General features: G+C 33.1%; 1 protein-coding gene across 1 annotated transcript; it reads right to left on the reverse strand.

Annotated features, from left to right (window-relative positions):
* Positions 1–4188: 4188 nt before the first annotated feature.
* LOC108223683 (polyadenylate-binding protein-interacting protein 9) lies at positions 4189–9511 on the reverse strand. The gene is made up of 10 exons (XM_017398059.2): positions 8706–9511; positions 7235–7345; positions 7101–7145; positions 6401–6473; positions 6206–6318; positions 5983–6042; positions 5734–5781; positions 5593–5661; positions 4759–4820; positions 4189–4620 (listed from the first exon to the last, which is right to left on the reverse strand). The coding sequence occupies exons 1-10, from the start codon at positions 9021–9023 to the stop codon at positions 4560–4562; spliced, it is 960 nt and encodes a 319-aa protein (XP_017253548.1). The 5' UTR covers positions 9024–9511; the 3' UTR covers positions 4189–4559.
* Positions 9512–27481: the final 17970 nt, after the last annotated feature.

Consider the following 27481-nt stretch of genomic DNA (forward strand, 5'->3'; position numbering starts at 1 on the left):
AATATATTTTATATAAATATGTGAAATAAAATCAGGATCGTTTGATTTAATTTAAAAGAAGTTTGCTAATTATAATTGAGAAGTTATTTACAAATGAAAAATAACTTTTAATTTATATGTTTGGAATATTTTTGATATTATTTACAAATTATCGAATATAAAAATTATTAATATAACAATAAAATATATTAATTGTTGTTTATGGCAGTCATGTATTTTGGTGAAAATCAAATTTTAAAAATCAAAATAATTAATTAAAAGAATAAGATTTTTAAGCGGAAAATTAATTTTTAAACTTTTTGTATACGAACGGTACAGATATGTTACCGATTTATAAGCTCGTAAGCTGATTTTTAAATTTAGTCAAATGACCATACAAGTACGGTCCACAGAAAGTAATGGTCAAGTTCCCGAATTGGCAACTTTGTTTCTTTTTCATTTTTCCACAGACTAACTATATTTATATTTATTAATAATAATAAACAAAACAAGCCGCCATGTCTGGATTAGATCGGAGATATTTGAATGCTCTCCCGGTCCACCATGATATTTACGTTCACTACTATTTGCACGTATTTTAAAATTCTTATATATGTTAAAAAAAAAATATAATTCAATAATGTTTTTTTAATTATTTTTGAATAAAAATTTAAACGTCAAATTTTTTTCAGGATTTTTAAAAAAAATAAATATATGATGTAAATATATTTTATAGGAGTATTAAAATGCATGCCAAAAATTAACGTAAACAACCTGATAGGACGGGGTATATGTTTGATAGGTGCATTCATCTTTCCTTCCTTCCATTAATGGTCAAGTTCGTAGATACACTAAAGTTTTCTGCGCTAAATGCTCCGTTTGAATTCGTAATGGTCGAAGTTGAAAATTCGGGATGTGACCTCAGATCCATTCTTATTCTTCTACAATAATATTGTATATATCCGTGTTAGATATTTGTTTTGGAATTCAATTTAGGTCATAAAAATGTATTAATGAAAATATGCAGTGTTCTAAAAATCCCCGATTTAACCGATAAATCCCCGATTAATTCCCTGCAAGGTCTGTCACCGATCCGATTTTTGAAATCCGATTAATCCTTATATATATTTCATAATCGAAGTATATGTGATAAATTATTAAAATTAAAATACTATATTACTTTAAATATGAATAATTATAGAGTTTATAAATATAGTAAATATATTAGTTACTAAATAGCTAATATAATAATAACTAAATATTAAATAATATTTTAAAATTAAAATAAACCCGATTTTAATTCCGATTAATCCTTCCGATTAATACCCGATTTTCGATTAATCCTTGAATCGGTAGCTCAACCGATTAGGTCCGATTCCCGATTTCTGTAACACTGAAAATATGTAAGAATGATAGATTTCAATGTATTTTTCAGTTGTAACTAGCTTTTTAAACCCGTGCAAAGCACAGGTTGCTTTAGATTATTTTTTCAATATATTTTATATTTTTTTGTCTTCTTTTTTAAATTGAGGTTATTTATATTATAAAAGTAATTTAAATTATATATCTATTTGTATATTAAGTCGTATTATGTTAGTGTTCATAGATACACATATCCTCACTGTTATGATATTTATTAAGATACAAACATTAAAAATATACACTATTTAAAAATTTTATATAATTAAATTACCACTTACCTAAAATTATTGAAAATTTTATTTACGAAATGAGACTCTTGCCGAATCAGAGTTTTTGTCATATAGTTATATTTAAAATTATTCTAATATATATATATATATATATATATATAATTTTATTAAATCATAATAATTAAATATTCTAAAAACCGGCCGATTAACCGATTAGTCGATAATCAGTGATTTTTAATCTGATTTGACAAAATTCGGTTGAATTGATGATTTATTGGTCTAAAATTGGATTAATCAGAAGAATATTAAAATTTACAAAATGTGTGGGAGAAATTTAAAATTTCAACAATGATGATATATATTATCTTTACATATATAGTATTAAACTAATTCTGAATAATGTTCCCACTAATCATTCCGATAAATCTATGATTTTCTAATTCCCACTTTTTACAATACCGGATTTTTATTTATTTATTAAATCATAATTATAAATATAATTTAAATATATGTATTGAATTCTTAATGTCAAGTAATTAATGTATTTTAATGAATGGATATTAATGTCTAATAAATAAATAATTAGGTTAGTATTAAAAGTCAATAATAACCTTTGTATAAAGTGTATATATGCATAATGAGTAAGGGTATATCAATCCTTTCGAAATAAATTACTCAAGGTTCCTCTATTAGATATATAATAGATTTTTTCAAGTTTATACCGGTATTTGTATATTTTGAATTGAAATTAAAATTCAAATCTTATTTTTTTAAAAATTTCATTATCAAATACATAATTCTAAAAGAAATTCATGTTACAAACTAATAAAAAAAAGATGTTAATAGAATTTTTGAATGATAGATAAATATAAAAAAAATGCAGTCCGTTTAAGAGTCACAGGCTCACAGCTCACAGGATTAATATATAGAGTTAAACTATCACTAATTAATAGTTATAATTAGGTAAATGAATACATGGAGGTAAATCACGCTTTTGAATATAATGTAATATCTACTCCTAGCGAATTAGAAAATTGAAAAAATAATAACTCCAATACTCCTCTTTATACCGGCTCTCTGTTCATATTTTATTCATATAAATGAGAGGGAAATGTAAAAAGAGAAAAATGTTGAAGATAAAGTTGGAGAAACTAATATTATATTCATAAATAAAAAGTTAAGAGCTAATAGATGCCTTTTAAAAAAGAAGAGAGAAGAGATGACAAGCTCTTAGATTTTTAAAAAAATTATAAGAGTTTATTAGAATTCTAATTTTTGTCATGTTCTTTAAATTTGAGTTAAAAACTTGTTTAGAGAACGCTTGGGGATGCTCTAAACGCGGACATATTTCTATGAAATTCATTAATAAACCATAAATTGTCAATCTCTCGTTCCAGTTCAGCAGTCGTATCTCGTGCCAGGTTTTTCTTTGCAATATACATCACATCGTTGATCAACAGGTTCTTTAAAAGAATGATGGAATTCAACTTGCATAGTCCGACTTTCGGTTTATATATATGTGTGTAGACAATCGGTTGTGTACTTGTGTCTGAATTCATTTATGATTTGGCCACATGTTTGATTTTTATACTTTTAATCTTTTATCATAAAACAAATAACCTAATACTCCCTCCATCTCAAATTAGACGAGCTAGTTGATTTTGGGTATGTAACTTAAGGTGCATTGACCGACTAGCTTTGAAATTTATTTTTAAAAATTTTCTTTTGTAAATGAAAATTTCATATTTGAATTTTTATTTGTAAAAATAAAATTTTAAAAATAATTAACGTAGCTATGCGGTCAATGGACTTTAAAGTGCGTGCCCGAAGTCAACGAGCTCATCTAATTTGGGATGGAGGGAGTATTATAGAATATTTCTAATAAGGAAAAACAGCATCAAAAAGTTTGTTTATTCAAATAAATAACATGAAAAATTTATATTGACACTGAACTACTAATGCGAAGACTCGATCTTGCTTTTGTCCTAATTATATATTATTATAATTGCTAATCTAATCATACGTGTTTTAATATAATTATAATAATTAGAATATATGTAAATTTTAGAATGAATGACTTCTTTATGAACTCATACTTTAGGATATATGTTTTAGTATTTTGAACATATATTTGCTCATCACTGTCTGCAGCACCAAACTTGAATATTTAATTTCACTCATCTTTCTACAAGACACCTCAATCCAAAAATGAAGAGTTGAAACTCGACTATACATCTAAACATAATAGACTATACATCCAAACATAATTATATGCTCTAAGAGTATAAATTAGAGACAAATGTCCCTAGTAAAACTCTTTCAAAGCGTTTAGCTAGCAGGTTCTAGATTTTGACCAAATGAAACTAGTACTAGAAGCTCTTTTTTCGCCCTCCAACTCCCTGACTTGAACAATCTATCAACCTAGTCGCAACCTCGACAGAACGAAAAGGTAGTTCTCAGTCCACTCAGTGAGAGTGCTTGTATGATGTATCTGTTTCCTCGATACCCTAGGTCTGACAGTCTGTATGAGGAATGTAAATAACAAAATAGGACGATGTAAAAGAAAATCAAGCGATCATATATATCAACTCTGCATAAGCATGTGTCCAACTTGCTAACAAGCATATGACAATTTAGTTACTGAAAACTATTACTTGTACGAGCAAATCCACTTTGCAAGAGCGCACGACTAGTAAGAGGAAAACAAAAAATCTCAACATCGGGATGGTCCCCTTAAAATCTTCGAATTGAAGCAGGGTTTACACACAAGATGTTCTGCTGTAAAAAGAGTTACCATTCTTACAGTAAGTATGCAAATAACTGAAACAGAAAGTTTCACCATCTGTCATCACAGCAATGTCTCCCTTTTCTCTCTCCTTCAAATTCGTGCTACATTTCGTCCATGGATCCCTTGCCCTTAGAAACTAGTTAATACTGCATGCCAGGATGAGGAGCACGTGGGCGCACTGGGGTCTTAGAGGGACTCACCCTGCCAAAATTAGTAAATTCTTTTCCTTGTCAGAAACATACTGCTAAATGTTTCACTATTAGACACTTAATTCATCAACTTATCAATATATATTATTTTATGAGGAGATATATCCAAATCCCTGCAACAACTCAGTACCTGACAGGTTGAGAGCCCAGTACCTGCCCACAACAATTCAGTGCCAAAATAGCGCTCTCAGCCTGCAAACCATGAAAAAAACAATGTAAATGAATTTATTAGCTAGTTGGCTCCAAATTACAGAAACATTTGATAGAACAGACACTTAATTTAACAGTGTTCGAGGGTGATAATCAGGATATAAAATAACCATCCTATGTACTCTCAAAGCAGTTGTAAGAGAACTGTTATTATGCATAATTCTCTAATCACTATGCTAGTTTGTATGTAGTACATACAAGTTTAAGGTTACTTGTATTATTTGTGTAAAAGTGCACAAGCTAGGTCATGATTTCCAGATGTTATAAACGACAAGTTCAATACCTTTTCTGTAAATCTTTTACTCTTACACTAGGATCTGGATCTCTATTCTTTGCCATAAGCCTCGTGTAACCCTCAAATCTCATATTAGAATCAGAGTGTTTCTTATATCTATCTATAAGCCCTCCATATAATTGGGAACTTCTCCACAGCAACTAATCAAACACATTTTCACTCATATAATTCCTAATTTGATGTTTCAAGCCATAAGTTAAAATTTAACAAACAGGAAAAAACTTACTTTGAACTTATTTTATGTAATAAGTTACAAAAAATAATATAAAACAGACAGGCACTTTTCGCTCACACCTAGGCTCCGGAGGAACCTTTGTGCCTCAATTCTCACCCTAACTGACCCTAATAATATAATACCTTTCACAACGATTAAGATAAAAGTACTTAACAGCTTCCATATTACGAGGTGAAAAATGAAATTCATCAGTACTGTTGTTTGCAGTGCAAGCAGTAACTTACCATCACAAATTCAACAAAAGCGATACGAGTTGAGTGCACTTGATCCCCCAAAAGTCTAAGGCGTGAGACCTGCATGCAACCAAACTAGGTCATTTTTTGAAAAGTACTAGCTGGTAAGCTTTATATAAAGAATATTCAAACCTCGCCACATCTTGATTCAAAAAAAATCTTAACATCAGCTTGTGAAACCTGCACAAATGACAATTTCTACATGTGAACAAATGATCTAATTATTAAATTATAGCTTATATGTCTGCTTAACCGTCATAGCGATTTGTGATGCACGTAAATGCAATGTACTCAAAACATATATTTAGCAAAAGAAAAACTACATACATAAAAATACACTCATCGCAATGAAACAACACAAAAAATAGATAAAGATTATACCTTCTTGTCAATATTTGTACAGTAGACTGTCCTTGCACACATTTCCCGCTCATCCTCCGACTGTATTGATCACAAATTAAAGGAAACTTTAATGATTCAGGAAGTCTTAGATGATCTCAAAATTATTCGGCCAAATAATAAAATAAAAACGTGCCATTGCTCATGGACAAGTGGGCATCATATGGATACAAAGCAACAAAAAAGTATGAGAAGTAATTCATACCTTGGGAAGAAAAGTAGGATTAACGGGAAGGATGGCAGTTTTCGAGGGTAAGACTTTAACTGGGGAAAAGCCTAAAAGCGTTCCATCAAGGTTAAGCGCTGCTCTAGCAGAATCTGTTAAAATCAGCTCTGATTCAGACGTAAATTGTAGTATTCGTATCATCTATGCATGAAAATATAAGATAGCACGACTTACACTCATCACCAAACTCTACAAATGCAAAGCGAAGACGTGAATGCGGATCACCACAGATTCGACAATCAACAACCTTCAAAACAGCCATACCAAGTATTAAAACTTAGATGAGTGACATCGAGATGAATGAAGCATATCTCAAGCTCTAATATGACAGAATTAAAGCCCTCTATAAAGCTATAAATGGAGCATTAAGAAGTTGGTATCATCCATTATTGTTCATTAAATAAAATAATTACAAGTGTATGATCAGAAAACAAAGCAAAAGAAAGTTCTTTTACTTAAATCTCTGACAATTAATTAATCTCTTAACTTTAATTTCTCACCAATTTATGGATCAGTTTTTTGTTATTTTTTGTCACGATTTATGGATCAGTTAAGTGTGAGAAGAGTACGGATACATTAAGAGGGAGATTTTAGACAACCCCATTAGTAGTCAATGACCAGTCATTTGTTTACAAGAATATTCCAAGTTAAAACACAGGACTAAATAGCAAAATGAGATCAAGCACGGATATTAGATCCACTCTTACCTAAAACGAGCAATTGATTATGGTATATGATTAGGAAACTAATTCACAAAGCTTTACAAAGATTGATACTAACACAAATATATATTTTGTGTAATTGCCCAATTTAAATGAGCATTTGAATATCTTTAATAAGTGACTAAAATGATAACAAAGTTAGATCAACTTACTTGTCCATAGCTACTGAATAAAGCAGCAAGCCGCTCTTCGGTCACCTAAATTGAAGAGGTCATTATTGCATGTTCTCTTGTGGAGATAAGAGTTGTGGACTAATTAAATTACAATATTCTACTAATTCACTTACATTGTGATCAATTTCAGATACATAAACTGTACGTCGAATACTATCTTCTCTCTGAGCCCTGAAAGCTCTCCCACTCATTCGCTTCCTGCCCTGATTGAAGGTATTTCTTCTCTGTTGAAACAAAGAAAAACATAATTTCAAAAAGAAGATGCCACAATATCACATAGCGAAGATATTTATAATCATGTTATCATCAAGAAACAGGATTCACTGACAGCGAAGTGAAGCATAATTACACAAGATGCCAGTCCCCCAAACGAGATGACTTGAAATTTATTGCAAAAAATTGTTGACATAGAAAAAAGCCAATTGATTTATGGTAGCATATATCCCATGCGGTGCATATGTAGCTTTTAATTTTTAATCTAAATTTTAATATTTTAGCTATCATAGCATATATCCCGTACGGTGCAAATGTAACTTTTAATTTTTATTCAAAATTTTAATATTTTAGCTACGATAGCATAATATAGACTTAGATAATCAATATCTTATCATATTTAATTTTGTTCTAGAGATGTGTTTATATTGGATATCAGATGTGTCTTTTAATAAAGATATGCTTTTAAAATAGATTTAAAGAAATAGGCCTTATAAATGTTTGGATTAGTATATTTTTATCCGGGCCACTAAATAAGTTTTTGATACTTAGACCCTTTAAAATAAATTTAAAAATAAACAGGCCAAAAGATATGTATAGATTAAAATGTTTAAATGTGCTTGGATCCAAATGTTTGAGAATAGAGTATGCCCATTAAAATAGATATTAAAATAGAAAAAAACATTTAAATCGACCCAAATACCGACCGACCAAAACTTTTAAAGTGTGGTGTAGTATGGTTCGAGCGGTTTATGCGGTTTCCTGAACACGTCTACTTCCACACATAATCACTAGAGTTTAAAATGATACTCCAATAAATAAATAAAATAAACATGAAGTACAAACAACACATTACAAACCAGTTCCAAATCCAAAAGCTGTACAAAGAAACAGCTACAAAATCTCGACAGGCGAAGGCAACACAAGAATATAAACGGGTCAGTAAAACATTGTGACAGACAAAAGAAGACAAGTTTGAGGGCTTTAAGAGCTCAACTGGGATTGTATCAACTGACAATTAACACCCCTTAACATACTAACTTCACAATTTGGATACTCCGCATCAATCAAATCAATATTCTCAATTAAAACACTAAATGCCAGAGTTATTTACATAAATATGCAGTTTACAACCAGATTAGATCAGTACTAGTGTTACAATTCCCACAGAATCGAAAACCCTCATAAATCTACAAGCGAAACAGAAAACGATAATTTACTAATCAAAATATAACAAGGTAACATTACACACATAAAACCACAATCCACAAACATGACAAGACAAGCAAAACCATCAATCAACACAAAATATCTAACCCAAAAAACACACACAAACGCACAAATTGAGCAAAGGTTTCTTTCGAATTATACCCTTCTGTTATTTGACTGACCATCATTCCCATTTCCCAAATTCTTCTGAGCTGGGACAAAAAAAGTAACACCATACTGATCTCGATTCCGATCAATCGAATACCTAGAAGGAACGAATTCTTTAGCCATCGGATTCAGCTTGGACAACATATCAACTAAATCCTGCATTCCGTACTCTGATTTTGAATTCGAATCCGATTTCTTCCCATCATCACTAACAGGCACCACATTCACACAATTCTCACCACTTTCAACACTTTTTACAGCTGATGAATTAACATCTCCAGCAGCTTCTGCCACAACACCCTCACCAGTCATCTTTACTCAAATTTCTCGACAAAAATCCCCAAGAATCAAACCCCACAAAATTTCAACACACAAAAACTAAAAAGATTGAAACTTTATTATAAAGGTGCAATCTTTATGCCATTTCTTGATAAAAATGAAAGCTTTATTCTGATTAGGTAAACTAAATGGATTCTCTCTTTACAAATTGCAATAATATATGTGTATGTAACTATATGTTGTGTATGTATAGGCTATGACACAGACCCATTTAGTTGAAAAGGTAGGAGAATTAATACTAAGAAAAGATTATAGGATTATAAGATTAGGGTTTTGAAGAGGTTGGTGTCTATGATCAGAGAGAGATGGTTTGTGTTTGGTTTTTCTTGAAATTAACAAGAAAAATAATTTTATTTTGGTAATAAATTTTGGGCAGGGGATAGAGGTGGCTAAGGTCAGATGATGACTTGAGCCCAAAGCTTTACATTTTGTTTTTTGTTATGGAATTAAAGTATGGATATGTCACACATAACTGCCTTGCTTTCTCATTTTCTTGGGAGTTGGAATTCAATTTTGCTACATGCAATCAATTGGTATATCGTATGACAGGGTCTTGGTATTGATAATTCGAAATAATTGTCTATAAATTTTTATATTTGAAAAATAAATATAGCCAAACGACCATTTTATGAGAAAAATTTCTTGTTTTCTAGAAAAAATTTTCAGGAAAGCTTCGAAATGTGCCTTGGATTCTTTATTTTTGAAGATAAGTTAAAATGATAATATTAAAACTTTAAATATATTGAAAAGGGACCGAATTGGGGGTATTTAAGATTTTTAATATAGTGATATCAGCTGGATTTAATACTGTGGATAGACATTGAAGCACATAGTTGGAAATGTGAGACCATTCCAAGTCGGGATAAAATCCCATTTTTCATGCAATTTTATTCTGTAATCTTTTTGGTTTAAAACACACCTTTAATATATTCTCTCGTTTGGAATCAAAACTTTTAATAGTGTCGCAAGTACTTTATTGATAGCCACTTCCAATTTTTAACCAATTAAAAGTAAACATATCTGTAGTGCTAAAATAATTTACTAAAATTTTATTGTGAATTTCAGATTTAGATAAGTTATTTTATCGGAAATCAGGGAGGACTGAATTTTAGAGAGAAAAAAATCTCCTTCCTCCCTACATATTCTTTTATACCACCGGTCTTCGTCTCTCCGGACTTTTTATTATACTAGCTTATAGCCCGTGCAAGGCACGGGAGCTTTTTAATTATTTATAAATCTCTTAAATATATTTTAAATGGTGTGAAAAAATTTAATTTATAAATAATAAATTAAAATTTTCAATAAAATAAAATTTGAAATTATAATTTGTTTGTAAGTTAGAACTGTGGTAAATACATCATCACAGCCATTAATGGCTTCAAATAAATTATTGTAATGAAGCCATTCCTTTTCTCGTATGTACCCTGCCAAAGTATTAAATTCTTTCTATCAAATTTTAATATATTTTGAGTGAGATACGTTATTGCCAACTTTTATTAGATTATATTTATAAATGTATTTTATATTAGAATTATTATAGTGTGATTTAAATAGCCCGCAAGGGTTGGTTTAGCTGGTTAAAGAGAGGATATGTATCCTCTTGATTACAGGTTCGACTCCCAAAAGCGGTTGCGGGATCCTAGGTTAAAAAAAAAATAATGTGATTTAAATATTTTTCAAAAAAATTATATGGTTCTAAATTAAAATTGATAAACATAATTTGTTTTTGAATTAAGAAAAGGATTCATAAACATGCAATAAGAAGGTAGAATCTATTTTGGATTAAGAAAAAGTTTTTGTATTTGCTAATCACATAAATCCGGCTTATTAATTTTAAAATATATTATAAAAAAATTGTGACGGTGAGATTTATATGATTCTACGAATAAAACTGGTAGGAAATATTTATTTGGGATTAAAAAAATCATATACACGTGAAAGACAGAATTTGTTTTGGATTCAGAAAAGAAATTATAAATATGCAAGGTGATATCAGTTGTCTTGTAGAACAGAAGTTAATTTTCCAATCTAACGGTGCTTATTTGTTCAATATAAGATCCAACCGATGATAAGCTTTTGGACCAGAGGACCATGCGACCAAATTATCTCCTTACGCTTATTATATATAAGTATATAATGAATAGAGAGTTTGGCACGTATTTTAATATTTTTATAAAATATATTTTTTATTAATTAATCTTATGTTTTTAATAGATAATAATATTTGAAATTTAATATAATTTTTTCAAAAAATAAATATCAATTTCGACGTTAAAATACGTGTCACGGGGCAAAGTAAATTCCAGTACATGTCTATTGTTCTTTTAGATGACAGGAAGAGAATCCGGTATCCGAAACGCTACCAGACAGGGGATGAATTGATGTTGATAATGAGAAGCGTATATATGCCTTTGTTTTTTCTAAATTCCTTTGTGATTCTACTTTTATTTCTCTCTTTTTGCTTTTTCGGGCTTGTCGTCGTAAACAAGTTTGCATAAAAAATAAGCAACCGGAGGGAGGGCTTATCTCACAAGAGTTGGTCGGCCTAAATTTATTTAGTAACTAGAATTTTATATTAAATTAAATTAAATTGTATATTTGATTTTTTCCAGATTTTAACAAATTTAGTCAAACTAGATATTCAATTTCGATTCATGATATCTGGATTTTAAGATTAAAAAAAAAAATCCAACTAAAATTTTGGATAATGTCGGTTTCAATATTTTTTCCATGCTCAATTCTCAAAGAAGATACGAAACAAAGGGTTGGGCCTTACAATACAGCTTGGGTTACTCAAAGGCCTGCTTAAAGATAAAGCTGGGCCATCACGAGTCCATCAGTTACAACTTGATTGGCAATAAAAAAGAATATTCTAACAAAGGGTTGGGCCTCACAATACAGTTTGGGTTACTCAAAGGCCTGGTTAAAGGATAAAGCTGGGCCATCACGAGTCCATCAGTTATAACTTGTTTGGCGATGAAAAAGGACATTCTAACAAAAAATTGAACGGTTTGAGCAGTTGCATATATATTTTCGAGTAGTGCGAGAAGTACAAATTTAATAAATTTGATAATATTATTATGGTTTCAGGGATATATATTATATTTAATAAAGTTATATATGATCAAACCATAATGCGGGTAGACCATAAAATAAGAGAAGTTTAAATATTATTTGAACCGAAAAATATAGGGAATCAATGGATTGAGGAATGATCATTGGGCAGGCACGATTGAAAAAGACATTACCCTTCTCTTAAAAAACACTTTATCCTACCCTTTCATTGAGTTATTGAGGGTCAACTTGTCCAATTTGATTAAGCAATTTTTATGCAAAGATTTGTAACAAAATCCTAGCAAATCAGAACTCATTAATTAACTCACACTGGAGTGTTGCCATATGATTTTGAAGACTTGGAATTACTTCTGCATGTATTCATGTGTTTTAATAATCGATGAACCCTTGATGAGAAAGTAAAAACTATTGCACTGTAGCATGTTTATGTAACGTGCAGAAATAAAAAACAGTGAGTGTCTTCAAAAAAAATTGGTTACTATTACAAGTTGCCTTCGTGCAAAAGTTCAAAACAGATTGTTGATCCTTACTTTTGCATTGTTAATCGACATAAATTGATGATTGGTTCAGATAAGAAAGAAAAAATTATTTGAGCGAACTGCAGTTTCGAATCAATACATAGTGTAGTGGCGTGTATATACAAGAACTAGAACATCTTTAATTTACGAAATACTACAAGTAGTTTATTGATGTTGTCAGCCGCATATCTGTGAACATTCTGAACGATGTTAGTGTCTATTATTGCTTCGCTAACCGACTTTAACAATCATCACCACAATAAGATTAAAGCAGTTGCAGTTTTTAATTCGATTTAAGTTGAAAAATCACCCTAGTATATAAAGCCTCAAGGATAAAACATGCTTCTTTTACTAAAATGCCCTCCAAAAAGGAACCGTATTTTCATCTTTTGCCACTGCTTTTTAATAAAACATACGGTGCACACATGGTTTACAGCCTCCATCGAAAGAAGAGGCCACATGTCAAAAGCAAACACCATTGATTTTAAATTCTCACGGCTCAAAGAACACGTGTCCGCAATCAAGTTCTTCAATTGTACCGCCTCTTTATAATCTTCCGGGTAATTGCTTTCTTTTCAGCTTAAACAATTTAGATAGGAGGTCGTCTCCTAAATTTGAATATCAACATCATTAAACACACTGCTTTTTCAAACCGAGAACTAATTCAAGAACACAAGGCAGGTGCGATTTTCCACTTCATTTAATCTCAGAATTTGTTTGAAGATGATTGTATTATACCATTGTCACTGCTGTTATGAGTAATGTTATCAACGATTTTAATTTTTTTTGTGCTCATTTAATCTCTGAAATTGCGTGAAGATGCTTTTATTGTACCATCGTTAATTTTGTTATGACTAATGTTATCTATGATTTTTGTTAGTCTGATTTTCAAATTTGTCGTGAAGATGCTAACTTATGTGTGATTTTCCACTGGATTTTGAAATTTAGTTTTTGGTAACCATTGATGGACGAATCAAGCAAAAATGGAAGGAAGAAAGCACCTCTGTTGTCTAATGTTTGTGAGTTATTTTTGTTCCCCCTCAATTGATTAATCGGATGATGTTTCATGCTACAAGTAATTAACTTTAATATTTTCTTTTGTTATTTGCCCTTGATAGTTAACTACAACACGAGTATGATGAAAGAACATTTTCACCCGCCAAGGAATTTAGAGGATGTTAATCGCATTTTAGAAAATTGTAAGTTATGAAAACTGATGTAATGCAGGGGCTTATAGTTTATGTTTACAGAGGTGATCTTCAGACTTTAGTTGGACATTTGGTTAATTACATGGTCATTTTATTGGTGGGTAAATACAGATGACTCCGAACAGAAGGAAAAGGTCAAATTTACCCAACTCCATTCAGGAAAAGAAAATGTCGGCACCTCACCGAATTCATGTAGTAAGTGATAGTTAATTACTGCTTCAAATTAATGTCGGAAGAGCACCAGTTTAATGGAGATTGTATTACATGATTAGGGGCACCGGATTTAGCACCAAACACACCAAGGGTCATACTTTCTGATATGAACAACAGCAAGAGGCTTGCACGGGATGAATCACCCAGTCCCACGTTATTTTCGAGGATATGTATACACTTCGAAACTTTTGTCTTTGCTAATGATATGTCTTAGGCTATTAATAGTTTTATTAGTTTAACAAACTCTGTATTTTAGGGGATCATGACCTAGGGATGATGTCGGATAAAAGTGCCAAAAAGAAGAGCCGTCGCTTGCCTCCGCGCTATGAAAGTAAAACAAGATCACCATTCAATGCCAGTTTACTACAAACACCACTACAAACACCAGTCTGTCAAACAGGTATGACTTTATCGTTTTGTACATGTGTATTTTCATGCATTGAATAAACTAATATTACACAACTTACTGACATTGCAGAGAGGAGTACATTTACAACTTCTAGAAGCCCTTTAACACCTCTATCAGTCAACACCAATATATTGAATAATGACAGTTTGATTCCTCAGAAAAAACATCCTTCAAGTGCTTCAGCTAAGAAGCACTCTGTTTGCGGTATAAACTGTTTACACATAATGTGGTTTATTGTTATAATATGTTTGAGATTTATTCTTTAATGACTGGTGTTTTATTTTAAGTTGCAAACGGAGATAAGTTGAAAGAGAGGATAATTAAACAAAGCAGGCAACAAAATTTCTCTTTTCCAGAAACGCAGGAACACATAGGTAAAAAATCACATTTATATGTGAATTAGTTTATTGAAATTTTTATACACTGTATAGCACTATAAATAGAAGGATCTTTTACTTTTTCAGGTTTTTCGGACACAGTTGAATTGATGAGCGACGATAGTGATGCATATTCAGACCCTGGTAATTAACTTATAAATCTTCTATTACTAATCCACTATATATCTCATACATGATTATTAATATACAGAGTAAATTTGGCCTTATAAATAATGCAGATTATCGTGAGGAATTTCTAGATAGTGACCCCCCCACTGCTGCAAGTGGTAATGTTTATAATTCATAAACATTTCTATATGATATTGAATTATACATGCTGACAGTGTACAAATGTTATACAGGTAATAACAAATTCTCGATGCGTTTACGCAACAAAGGTGCAGAACACCGTCACATGCCATTTTGTGCTTTAGACTTTTCAGAGAAAATGCCTGATAACAGTACAACCGATTATGATGATAATATAGGTAAGTACACATAATTTAGTGAATACAGATAATCTGTATGCCGTGAATGTGTAAGAACAGAATTTCCATACTTATCTATGCAGAGTATTCCATGATTGCTGGCCTGGAGAGTGAGTTCAGTGACACTGACTCAGAATCTGGTATTTACAACCAAACTTCGCATAATATGTTATAATGCTGACATTATAGTTGTATGTATACAACCGTCTTACATAATCTGAGATTCTTGGCAGATTTTGTTGATGAGGTCAACTGCGATTCTTTTGATGTGATGCGTGCTGCTGAAAAAGGTAACCACTCTAACAAATGTTATTGGTTTGCACTGGAAAATTATTATTAAAATACTTTGTTCTGTAGTTCATAAGGAATATAATAGCCTTGGTCCTCCCAATGTCAAGTGTACCCATTGCAACGCTTATATGTGGCGAGAGGAAAGAGTTAATAAAAGCTGCGTCAAGGGTACACCAATCTTTTCTCTGTGTTGTGCTAAGGGTCAAATACAACTCCCAAAGGAGCCAAGAACACCATCTTTGATTTGGCAGTTACATAATGATAAGCAAAAATCAAAACGCTTCCAGGATGGTATTAGGCTGTACAATAGCCTTTTCGCATTTACCTCAACCGGTGGTAAAGTAGATCATTCTATCAATAACGGAGGTGCACCATATATATATCGCTTAAATGGTCAGAACCACCATCTTTTTGGTAGTCTTATCCCCGACGAAGGTAAAGATCCAAAGTTCTGTCAATTATATATATATGACACGCAGAACGAATTGAACAATCGTCTCAAATGGGTCAATGTTGGTGATGGAAATCAAATTGATGCTGAAATTGTTGAAGCCCTCACCAAAATGTTAGATGAGACTAATGAATTAGTTAAGGAATTTAGAAACTGCAGAGATCGGTTTGAGGCACATGGTGTACAAGATTTGGAAATTGTTCTTAAAGTATCTCGGTCTGAAAGTGGCCGTGAGAATCACATTACTCCATCTGATGAGGTAGCTGGTGTGATGGTTGGTGATCTTGATGACACAGATGGTAACCGTGACATCATTATAAATTCGAAGATTCGAGGTTTGGAGAGGATAACTGACATTCATCCAAAGCTTATGGCTCTACAGTATCCCCTATTATTTCCTGCAGGAGGTGATGGCTATCATAAGAACATACCTTTTGGTAAAGTTGATAAAACAACTAAAAAGGCCAGGGGAATGATTTCAATGATGGAGTATTATTCATACAAATTCCAAGTCAGGTCTGATGAAGGTATGTGTTTCGATTTTGTTTGACTTCAACAGATTGTATTTGTAATAGCATGAGTTCTTCATTCCGGTTTCATTGAAAGCCAACATGAAATATTGATAGAATGAGTTTGTAACAGGCATGACACCAAGGCTCGGCGGTCGACTTTACCAACAGTATGTTGTTGATGCATTTTCAACCATTGAGCAAGCAAGGTTATGGTGGTTCCGGACACACCAAACAACCTTACGTTCTGATGTATACACAAACATTAAGCAGTCCATTAGTACAGGCTCAACTGATACATCAAACATCGGAAAAGGTTTTATTCTTCCATCTGGATTTGTTGGCTCACGAAGATACATGCAGCAGAACTTTCAAGACGCCCTCGCTGTATGTCGTTATATAGGCCATCCTGACATCTTCCTCACAATGACCACGAATCCGTTATGGGATGAGATCTTGCAAATGATGAAACTTATTCCTCACTGCTCTCCTCAAAATTCCCCTGATGTTATAGCCCGTGTATTCCGTTTGAAACTGGACCAACTGATTGATGATATTAAGCAGAAAAAATATTTCGGTACATGCCTTGCAGGTCAGAATAAGTTTTACTTCAAATTAACGTCTTCTATATTTCTTTTATACTAATTTAATATTTCTTGCATTTAAAAAAATTACAGTTATGTACGTAGTTGAGTTCCAAAAGAGAGGGCTTCCACATGTTCATATGTTAATCTGGTTGGATTCTTCTTCAAAAAAAAATTTGATAGCTAATGTGGACAAATTTGTATCGGCGGAGCTTCCAGATCCCCAAGTTGACCCTGTTGGTTATGAGACAGTTTCCAACTTCATGGTGCATGGTCCCTGTGGCAGAGAAAATCCTAAATCACCTTGCATGAAGGAACACAAGTGTACAAGACACTTCCCCAAAAAGTAAGATTTATTTTTCATCATTGGCCTAACACAATCCTGCATCAAAAGAATGTATGCTATGCTACAATTTCCACTACAAAGAACAGTAATCATAGGTTGTTCAGCTATTAAGTGTTTTAAACTAATACTACATCTGTTCCTTCCTCTCTTAGGTATTGTGCTTCTACCACTTTTGATCAATCAGGTTTTCCAATTTATAAGAGGCGGAAATTGCACACCACTGTCAAGAAAGGAAAATCATTGTTAGATAACCAATGGGTTGTCCCGTATAACCGGGATTTGTTGGTCAGATATCAATGCCATATGAACGTCGAGATTTGTGCACATGCCCGTAGCTTGAAATATCTTTTCAAGTACTGCTTGAAAGGCCATGATCGTGCCACAGTGGAAATTAGAAGCAAAAAAAGTAGAACTGAAACAGGGGAGGAGCTGCCTGGTCGTGAAGATGAAATTCAATCTTTTTTTGATGGTCGGTACATTTGTGGCTGTGAAGCTGCCTACCGTATCTTTGGTTTCAATATACACTACAGATCATTGGCAGTGGAGAGACTTTCATTCCATCTCGAGGGTAACAAGTACTGTACATTTAGATCTGATGAGCCCATAGAGAAGATTGCTGAAAGAGAAAAAGGAAAATTAACCCAACTAGAAGCGTTCTTCTGTTTAAATGAAAGTGATATCAATGCAAGAAGTTACCTATATGATGAAATCCCACAACACTACGTATGGAATGATTATGACAGAGTCTGGACACCAAGGAAGAGAGGGAAGAAAATTGGCAGGTTGGCTTATACACATCATTCCAGCGGAGAATTATGGTATCTTCGCCTACTATTGACCAAAGTACGTGGTCCAACATCTTTCATATCCTTGCGAACAGTTAATGGAAAATTATTTCAAACTTACCAAGAAGCATGTAAGGAATATGGCCTTCTTGACGATGATAATGAATGGGACCAAGTACTCGAAGAATGTTCACAATCAGGATTTCCACCTCAAATTCGTCAGTTATTTGTCCATATCATGGTCAATTGCAAAGTTGCTGACCTCTCTGTGCTATGGAATAAACATTGGATCCACATGGTGGATGATTTGCTGTTAAAACAACAGAAGCTGACGGGGAATCCTCACTTAATCCTCAATGAAAAACAACAGCAATTCTTTGCTCTCGCAGGTAACAAATTTACATAGAAAAGTTCAGTAAATGCTTTCAAATTATATAATACTGACATTACACAGTCAATAACCAATCTCTCTTTAATTTCCACCAGAAATTCACACATTACTTAAAAGCATTGGAAAATCTCTGAAAGATTACACCCAAATGCCTCAGCCGCCTTCCACGTATCTTGATTGCGGTATCAACAATTTGATAATTGAAGAAACAAGTTACGACATTTCTGAGATGGAAAATGACTTTAATGATCTCTACTCAAAGTGTAATGATGAACAATTGAAAGTTTTTAGTTCTGTCATGGATTCTATCGAGAAAAAAGAAGGCGGTGTTTTTTTTGTATATGGTAGTGGAGGATGCGGGAAAACTTTCCTGTGGAGAACTCTTATTTCGAAATTAAGATCAGAAAAGAAGATTGTGCTTCCTGTTGCTTCTTCAGGTATCGCTGCTACACTAATGCCAGGTGGTCGTACTGCGCATTCAAGGTTTAAAATACCTATCGTCCTTGATGATCACTCAATGTGTAATATTTCAAACACATCTGATATAGCTGAATTGATCAAGCGGACGGAGCTCATAATTTGGGACGAGGCACCTATGCAGCACCGTTTTTCATTTGAATGCCTTGATCGTTCCCTTAAAGACATAATGAAATCAGTTGATCCAAAGCGTTTCAACATGCCTTTTGGTGGAATTACAGTTTTATTTGGTGGCGATTTTAGACAGATTCTTCCTGTTATACCCAGAACAGGGCGTGGTGAGGTTGTGTCTGCATGTATCACAAATTCTAAAATCTGGAGGATTGCTACCGTGTTCAAGTTGGTGCACAATATGAGATTGAATAAAGGAAGAAACGAGGAAGAGGTTACTTCTTTGACAAAATTTGCAGAGTGGGTACTTGATGTGGGGGATGGAAAAATCCCACGTTGCACAGAGTCAAATGGTGAAAACAATGAAGACGATATAAGAATTCCTGATAACTTCTGTAATATGGATACTCCAAATACAGTGGATGAGATGGTAAAGAGTACTTACCCTGATTTCTTGCAGAATTATCAGAATTCGGATTATTTGAGTGAGCGAGCTATACTAACACCAACCAATGTCACAGTTGGAAATGTTAATAGTCTTATAGTGGAGATGCTACCAGGTGAGTCCACAACGTATTATAGTGTCGACACAGCTGAAGATTATCCTGGCAATGAGAGGGATCAACTGGCAGCCTTCCCACCAGAATATTTGCATTCTATCAACATCCCGGGTATGCCTCCACATGATTTAAAGCTTAAAGTAGGTGTTGTAGTAATGCTCATGCGTAACTTAAATCAAACTTTGGGATTATGTAATGGGACGAGAATGATGGTTACCAAATGCCTCAAACTATGTGTTGAGTGTGAAGTTATATCGGGACATTACAAAGGCACAAAGCATTTCATCCCAAGGATGGAATTGTCGCCGTCGGAAACTACTTTGCCTTTCAAAATCTGTAGGAAGCAGATGCCTCTACAAATCTGCTATGCTATGACCATTAACAAGTCCCAAGGACAATCTCTACAGAAGGTTGCACTGTTTTTGCCGAAAGGCGTCTTCACGCATGGACAGTTGTACGTTGCTCTTAGTCGTGTTACATCACCACAAGGACTGAAGCTTTTCATAGATGATGCTGATGGAAACAATACAAACATTACTCAGAATGTTGTCTACAAGGAAGTTTTTTATAATCTTCCGCGGACCTGATTGTGTTTGGATTGATCTGTCAACATGTATTCTAAATTATGCTTTTGGCATACTTTTGTCACGATAACCAGGATGTATTCTAAATACTGCTTTTGATTAATTACACTATTATTGTTTGGTCTATCGTTATATAATCCTCTCAATTCCAATCTTCATTATTACAGTCAGAAAATGAGTATTGTCTTGCAGGGTAGATATACTAACATCTTATAAAGGGAGAATACAATGACATCATAAACCAGCAGGGAGCAAACATCCTACAAAACAATTATAAAATTACATAATATTATAGTATATCACCAAATCTATTACATCTCAATTCTGCATTTTGTGTTTATTGGACATAGTTTTATGGTAAAAGATATCACAGTAGACAACCAACCTTACCGAAAATACCTGTAGTATAAAGTAAGGTCACAAATTTAAAGTATAAAGTAAGATACAACTTTCAAGGCAAGGTACAATTATTGAGATATTACTGAGGCTCTTACCACTACTTGCATTATTTTAAGCAATATTGAAGATCAGAAAAGTTAACAAACGGTAAGGCCCTTGCTCTTTTTTTGAACAAGGGTTTTAGGGTTTCCTACAACAACTCAAATTCACTACACTACCATGTCTACTTCGCAGGTACCCTCTACAATGGAATTTAACAAGTATGATGTGGTTGAATGTTTGGATGATTCCAGAGATGACTGGACAATTCAAGTTAGAGCGCAGTCAATTTGGAAAGGAATCACAAAAAAAACTGGGGAGTTTAGAGGATATAATATAGTCTTCTTCGATGACTCTGTAAGATATGTTGATTTGTTTTTATTTAATATACTCATTTGCTTGATTAGTCGTTGTCATACATATGTTTCGCATTTTACATGTAGGGCTGTAGGATACATGCTTTCATATCTCCCAAAATTACACCAAAATTTGAGAATATACTTGAAGAAGGCAAGATATACAACATAAAGAATTTTATAGTAAAGATATTTAATGGGGATGAAACAAGCAGAGCTGTTAGAAATGAAAAGCATGTTTTCTTCGAAAACGATACTGAGATGGAAGTAGTGGAAGAAGAGCCACCCAATTTTCCTACACACAGCTTTGATTTCTTCTGCTTGGACCAAATTGATGGAATGAAAAACGACAACCGCTTCCTAACTGGTAACTTCAGAATTTATAGTTGTAGGAAAAGTAGAATAGATATTATGAGCTAACAAAATCTGCACTAACAACCTAGATGTTGTTTAGATGTTGTAGCAGTGGTAGAAGATGTGCAACAGAAGGCCACATATCAAAAAGACGGCAAAGAGAAATCACATGTGGCATTCACTATTACTGATGGGAAGTAGGATATTCTATCCTTTTTACCATATGTTTTAATATGGTGATTCTCTAATGCTTTAATATGTCATTCAGATACATAAATTCATTAATGCACTTCAACTGTGTTTTTATGGTATTAAAGGAAAACAATCAATGTCACTTTCTTCAACGAGTTTGGTGATCTCTTTCTGAAAGCAAAGGAATGTTTCAAGGATGAAACACTGATAATAATTATAAGCTTTTGCAAAGTCAGTCAATGGAATGGTACTGATAGTTACAATAAATTCCTGCATATGTGGTCATTATAAATATATTGTTATGTTTGCACATGTCATAAACTTTTAACTACTGTGACAGGTGTGGCCTACTTAACAAACTTCCTTCCAACAAGATTTTACCTAAATCTTGACCACCCAGCTGCTAATGAAATGAAGATGAGGTAACAATATATCAAACTACACTTCCGAACATAGTTTTAATATACAAAATGTATTTACAAATTATGGACAATATTAATGGTTTTCATTATTCATAGATCTCTGCAACCAAATTTTCATACAATGGAAATAGATGATGAACCTGAAAGCAATGCATTGCCCATCATGAAAGTATCTGATATTAGAAAACTGGATGAAAGTTATGCCCAGGTATATCGTTAGATAGACAATTATACCCACTATATGCTTAAGTGATTGGTGTAATGTACTTAAAGAATTAAATTTTTGTAGAGGAAAGTGTTATGCGAGGTTACCGTTAAAAAATTTGATGAGAAGATGAATTGGTTTTCCCCTTACTGTATTCAATGTGATCAAGACTTGCAGCAAGTGGAGGGTAATTACAAATGCTGTAACCGAAGCTATCCTTATCCAGACAAAAGGTTATTCTTCTCAACGAAATGCAAACTACTTATATCGTCGTGCTTTTTTCAAAGTAATTTATGCTTCTCTATTTCCACGAACAGGTTTCGACTGTACAGTTTATCTTCTGATGATAGTGGCACAATTCCTATTGTATGGCCGGATGATGAAATCAGCCGTCTAACAGGGAAGACTATCTATGATGTTGAAAGTGATGAGTTAGAGGTAATGTTTTTATTATTTCCCATAAAACTAAGCTTAGTTATACCAGATCAATTAAAATTGTCAATACTTTGTCACGCTCATGTTGGAAGTTTGACACTTCTCACTTTAAAACAGACTAATGCTGTTGCACCAATACCGCCGATTCTGAAAAGCTTTGAGAAAAAGAAATACAAAGTTACCATTCTCCTTACTGAAGAAAATGTGAAGAGCGGTTCCAAAGTCTATAATGCAACCAACATATCAAACCCAATTGAAATCTCTGACACACACGAACCAAATTTGGGAAAAAATGAGACTGTTGAGAAGAACCAAACACCACCTGTAAGTCAACTACAGTATCACTAGAATGTAACATATTAAATTTCCTAAGCCGGTGTTCTCATGTAGGTAAAAGTGGACAAGGTTATCGTCAGTAAAGATAATAGTCCACCAACAGAAGCATCCACAACACGCAGCCGTTCAAGGTTGGTTGAAGGTATAGTGGAATACAATGACGAGCCCAACATCAAGATTCAGAAAATCAAACAAATCAAACTTGAGAAGGTGAATAAATTTAATAATGTAGTATATATAAAATTATAATTGCCAAACATCTTTCTAACACTTGATAAGCTATTCTGCAGAAATGATCAGCAGCTCCAAATCTTTTGCTCTACATCGTCCGAGGAATATCAAATTTTTTGAATTTGATATGTGAACTTAACAACACATAACCTCCTACATTTGATGTGGATTGTTTGTTTAACTATTTGTTTAAACCCGCAACTTGCTGTACTGCAAACATGTTAACATATTATGTAATGTCATATTACAGAAGTTCATCTCGCACTAAATCTCAATAAACAGACTCCAGAGTACAACGATAAAAGAAAGCATTCAATCATTGAAGACAATTTTATCCTTAAATATTATAGAGTCAGACACATCTTGAATAATTGCATTAGTTTGGAAAAGTAATACAAAATACATTAAAAATTCTTACCTAACAAGTCAGCAATAGTAATGTTTGTATTTATGAAACCAACAACCTTGAGGGTTATTAGTTCCTTACAACAACTACAAGATACACAAACGTTAACAAGTAACATATCTCAGACTAAAGTGTAGGAGATAGCAACAGAACAATGTCAACAAACATTATTCAGCAGCTCAGGAATGTGAAGACTGGAAGAACAGACTGGAAGATTCAAGTACGGGTCATAAGGAAATGGATTGTCGTTACCAAAACTGGGGAGGTCTTCAAAGGATTCAATCTCCTACTTCTAGATGGGAAGGTAACTCTCCAGACCTTATCAACCTCATGTATGTTAACATAGCATCTTATGTGTGAACTAATTACAAATCATGAATGAAATAATAGAACTGTAGAATGCACGCCACCGTTCCTGGTTCAATATCTGAAAGACTAGATCGCGCACTGAACACAGGGAGTATATATGTTATAAAAAATTTCCAAGTAAAAGAATATGCAACCAAGGACAACTTCCGTCCTGTTGACATGGATAGGAAAATTGTTTTCACATCAGAAACTAGGGTAAAAGAAGTTCCTGAAACTGAAGTTTTCATTCCAAAACACATGTTTGATCTTCATGAGTACGCGGAACTGCAGAAAAGGGCTGCACAAGTTATGTACCTTACAGGTAACAAAATCAACTATTATGATCAACTAAAACATAGTTATTAAGTATCTTTAATGTCCATGTCAAATGTTTTTTAACATATATTACTACTGACCATGTGGATATTTTTGGGTAGCAGATGTAATAGGTATTCTGGACAAGAAAGAAAAGGTGAATAAATATAAGAACGGAGCTGGAGTGGACACTACCAACATCAGGTTTAAGATCAGTGAAGGCAGGTAATTATCTCTATAAGATGTTCAAATATTCAGACCTAAGCAAGTTCTAAATCCTCTATCTTTGTTTAAGGAAAAAAATTAATGTTACATTCTGGGGTTCATTGGCTGAAGAATTTGAAGAGGCAATGAACCAAGCAACCGAAGAACCACTAATTGTAATAATCTCTAGCGGAAGATTGACTGCTTGGCAAGGTATTTGTTTATAATTTATCATTTTATGGTTTATGATGAATCTACAGATAAATGAAAATGAATGGCTTGCCACTCACAGATCAGGTTGATATTTGCAACTACTGTCCTACACAGTTTTACATCAATGCTGAACATCACAGTGTGTCCAAACTAAGGAAAATGTAAGCACAAACAATTTTTTAGTGATTTAGGATTATTATTGTTAAAAATACTAAATGAATTTCATTATTAGGCTGCTGGATCCCAATTTCGCTAATCATGCAAAATATAAAAAGAAAAAGCCTACCAAAATTTGCAAGTTTAATGAGCTTCGAAACATGGGACCAGATTTCCAAGAGGTATCTTCAGTTTAACTTATAAGTAATATTAAATTTATTATGAACACTACAACTAAAGATACATATGGTTACAGGATTTGGTGGTGACCAAAGGAAATATCAAATTGGTGGATCAGACAACAAGGTGGAAGATAGAAATCTGTTCTTCTTGCTACAAAGAGCTTGAAATTGAGAATAACAACATGACCTGCAAGATTTGCAATCGCATTGTTCCACATCCTCTGAAGAGGTATTCAGTTAACACGATCGTAATTTCCAAACTCAACTATGTAAAAGATAATCATATTGAAATTTAAATACACAGGTTCGAGGTGATAGTAATAGCAGCAGATGATACAGGAGGTTTAGAAATTATCTTGAAAGACAGGGAGGTTAGAGCTGTAATAAACAAGACTGTCGAGGATCTGGAAAACAAGGTCAGTTAAGAAAAGAATTATATAACTATATGATCGTCCTTTTCATGGTTCTTAATGTCCATATTGGTTTATAGGATGATCAGTTCCCACAATTACTAAAGACTCTTCAAGGCAAAGATTACACGTTCAAGCTGAAGGTTACAGCAGATAACATCCAGAAAAAGAATCAAGCATTTGTTGCAACAAACATAATGATGGGATGGGACTACAAAGAGGAAACAGTGACCGAGCCGGATATAATAGAGAACAGCCAAAGCAAAATGCCAGAGGTAGAACAACCCTCATTTCCTCTTCTCTTCAACATTGAGCTTCATTCTTACCGGTTGGTAATAATAACTATGTTTTTTCTTCACTCTCAATGATAATAACAGCCTTCTGGATCATCTTACCATCTCGACGAAATTTCGCAACTCAATTACACCAACAAATGAGAAAATTGCATGTGGTAAATTCCCAAACTCAAATTCTTCCAATAAGTACACATATTAAGTTACCACAAATTGACATATTTTTTGTTCTCTCCCCTATAATTAATTTGACAGATGTGGATCAAACATGTTTCCAGGCAGTTGTGGTGGGAAAACTTTTGGAAGACGGAAGATTTCATGCTTTCAACTTTAAATTTGAAGTATAATCTAATGTTTTTGACAAAATTTCTATGCAGAACGCTATGTAACCTAAGATATATTCACTTTTGTACTGAATATTTTATAAAAAATTATGCAATTATGATTGTAGTATGCTTATTACTCCTCTTACTTCGAAAAATTAATAACTCTGTGATTGCCTGAATTGAATTGGGAAAATATCTATCTTCAGCATTAAAATGTCATACCCACATGGTAACTTCTAATTTATATAAGCATAACAGAGTTAAAGAAAACTATCTGTAACAGCTGAAAATGTAAATTGGAGAAAAGCAAACAAACATCTCCCCCCCTTCGAGCTCAAAATCTTCATAAAGGCATTGCACACCAACAAACTTTCGCATCTCCTTATTGAATGGAACTTGAACTCGGTAACCATTACGAAACTCGAGACACACCACATCAGGGAGACGGAGAGCATTTTTTTGACAAAAACGAAGGGGGACACGCTAAAATGGAATGCATGTACAGAAGTATTAATCTATTTAGGATAAGAAACTATGAATTAAACATCAACGGAAAGATTGAAAAAACTTACAATCTCATCGGTGAAAAGGTCGTGCTCGGTGACATACTTCAAGAAACGCTCAGCAATGAACCCAGCAACCTCCATTACTAATTAAATCAGCAAAAGAAGTTATGCTATGAAATAGAAAATAATGGATAGTTTATTTTGAAAACAAGTTATGAAGAGTGAAAGAGAAAACTCAGTCACAAATAGTTTCGAACTACACAATAGATTAAAGATGAGAGTGAAGAGAGTAATAACCTTGAATAACGGAAAAATCTTTATTACAGTGTTTAAAGTCACAACTGCATCGCCGTTACTTTTCTTCCTGAATCATTTATATTTTTAAGACCCATAGCATACTTCGGCCCAGGCCAACAGTAGTTGATGTAGGCCCAAAACATAACATCCAATTAATTAACAAAAAAAACCCTTTGTTGTAAAATATATTTCTTTTTCATGTAATTAATATAAAAAAACAAAATTAAAAGAGGAAACCATGCGAAGCGGGCAACAAATCCTAGTTTACTAATAATTAGTCACTGCAAATCCATGTTAGCACTTAGCAGCATGATACATAATTAAAAAACTTGTATATGATCACGTGAATACCCATGTCATATGGATCAGGAGCACCTACTAATTGTAAGATAATCACATAATCCTTTTGATTATACACAGTGTCCCTTA

The sequence above is a fragment of the Daucus carota genome, chromosome 5 (genome assembly GCF_001625215.2).
Source record: "Daucus carota subsp. sativus chromosome 5, DH1 v3.0, whole genome shotgun sequence".
Lineage (NCBI taxonomy): Eukaryota > Viridiplantae > Streptophyta > Magnoliopsida > Apiales > Apiaceae > Daucus > Daucus carota.

Bases quoted from the DNA above. Each gene is read 5' to 3' on its own strand.
- LOC108223683 (XM_017398059.2), bottom strand. From the start codon at position 9,023: ATGACTGGTGAGGGTGTTGTGGCAGAAGCTGCTGGAGATGTTAATTCA. The intron at 6,474-7,100 runs GTAAGTTGATCT...GCTGTTTTGAAG, and splicing joins TATTCAGTAGCTATGGACAA to GTTGTTGATTGTCGAATCTG. The intron at 4,821-5,592 runs GTAAGTTACTGC...CATGGTTTGCAG, and splicing joins CTTTTGTTGAATTTGTGATG to GCTGAGAGCGCTATTTTGGC.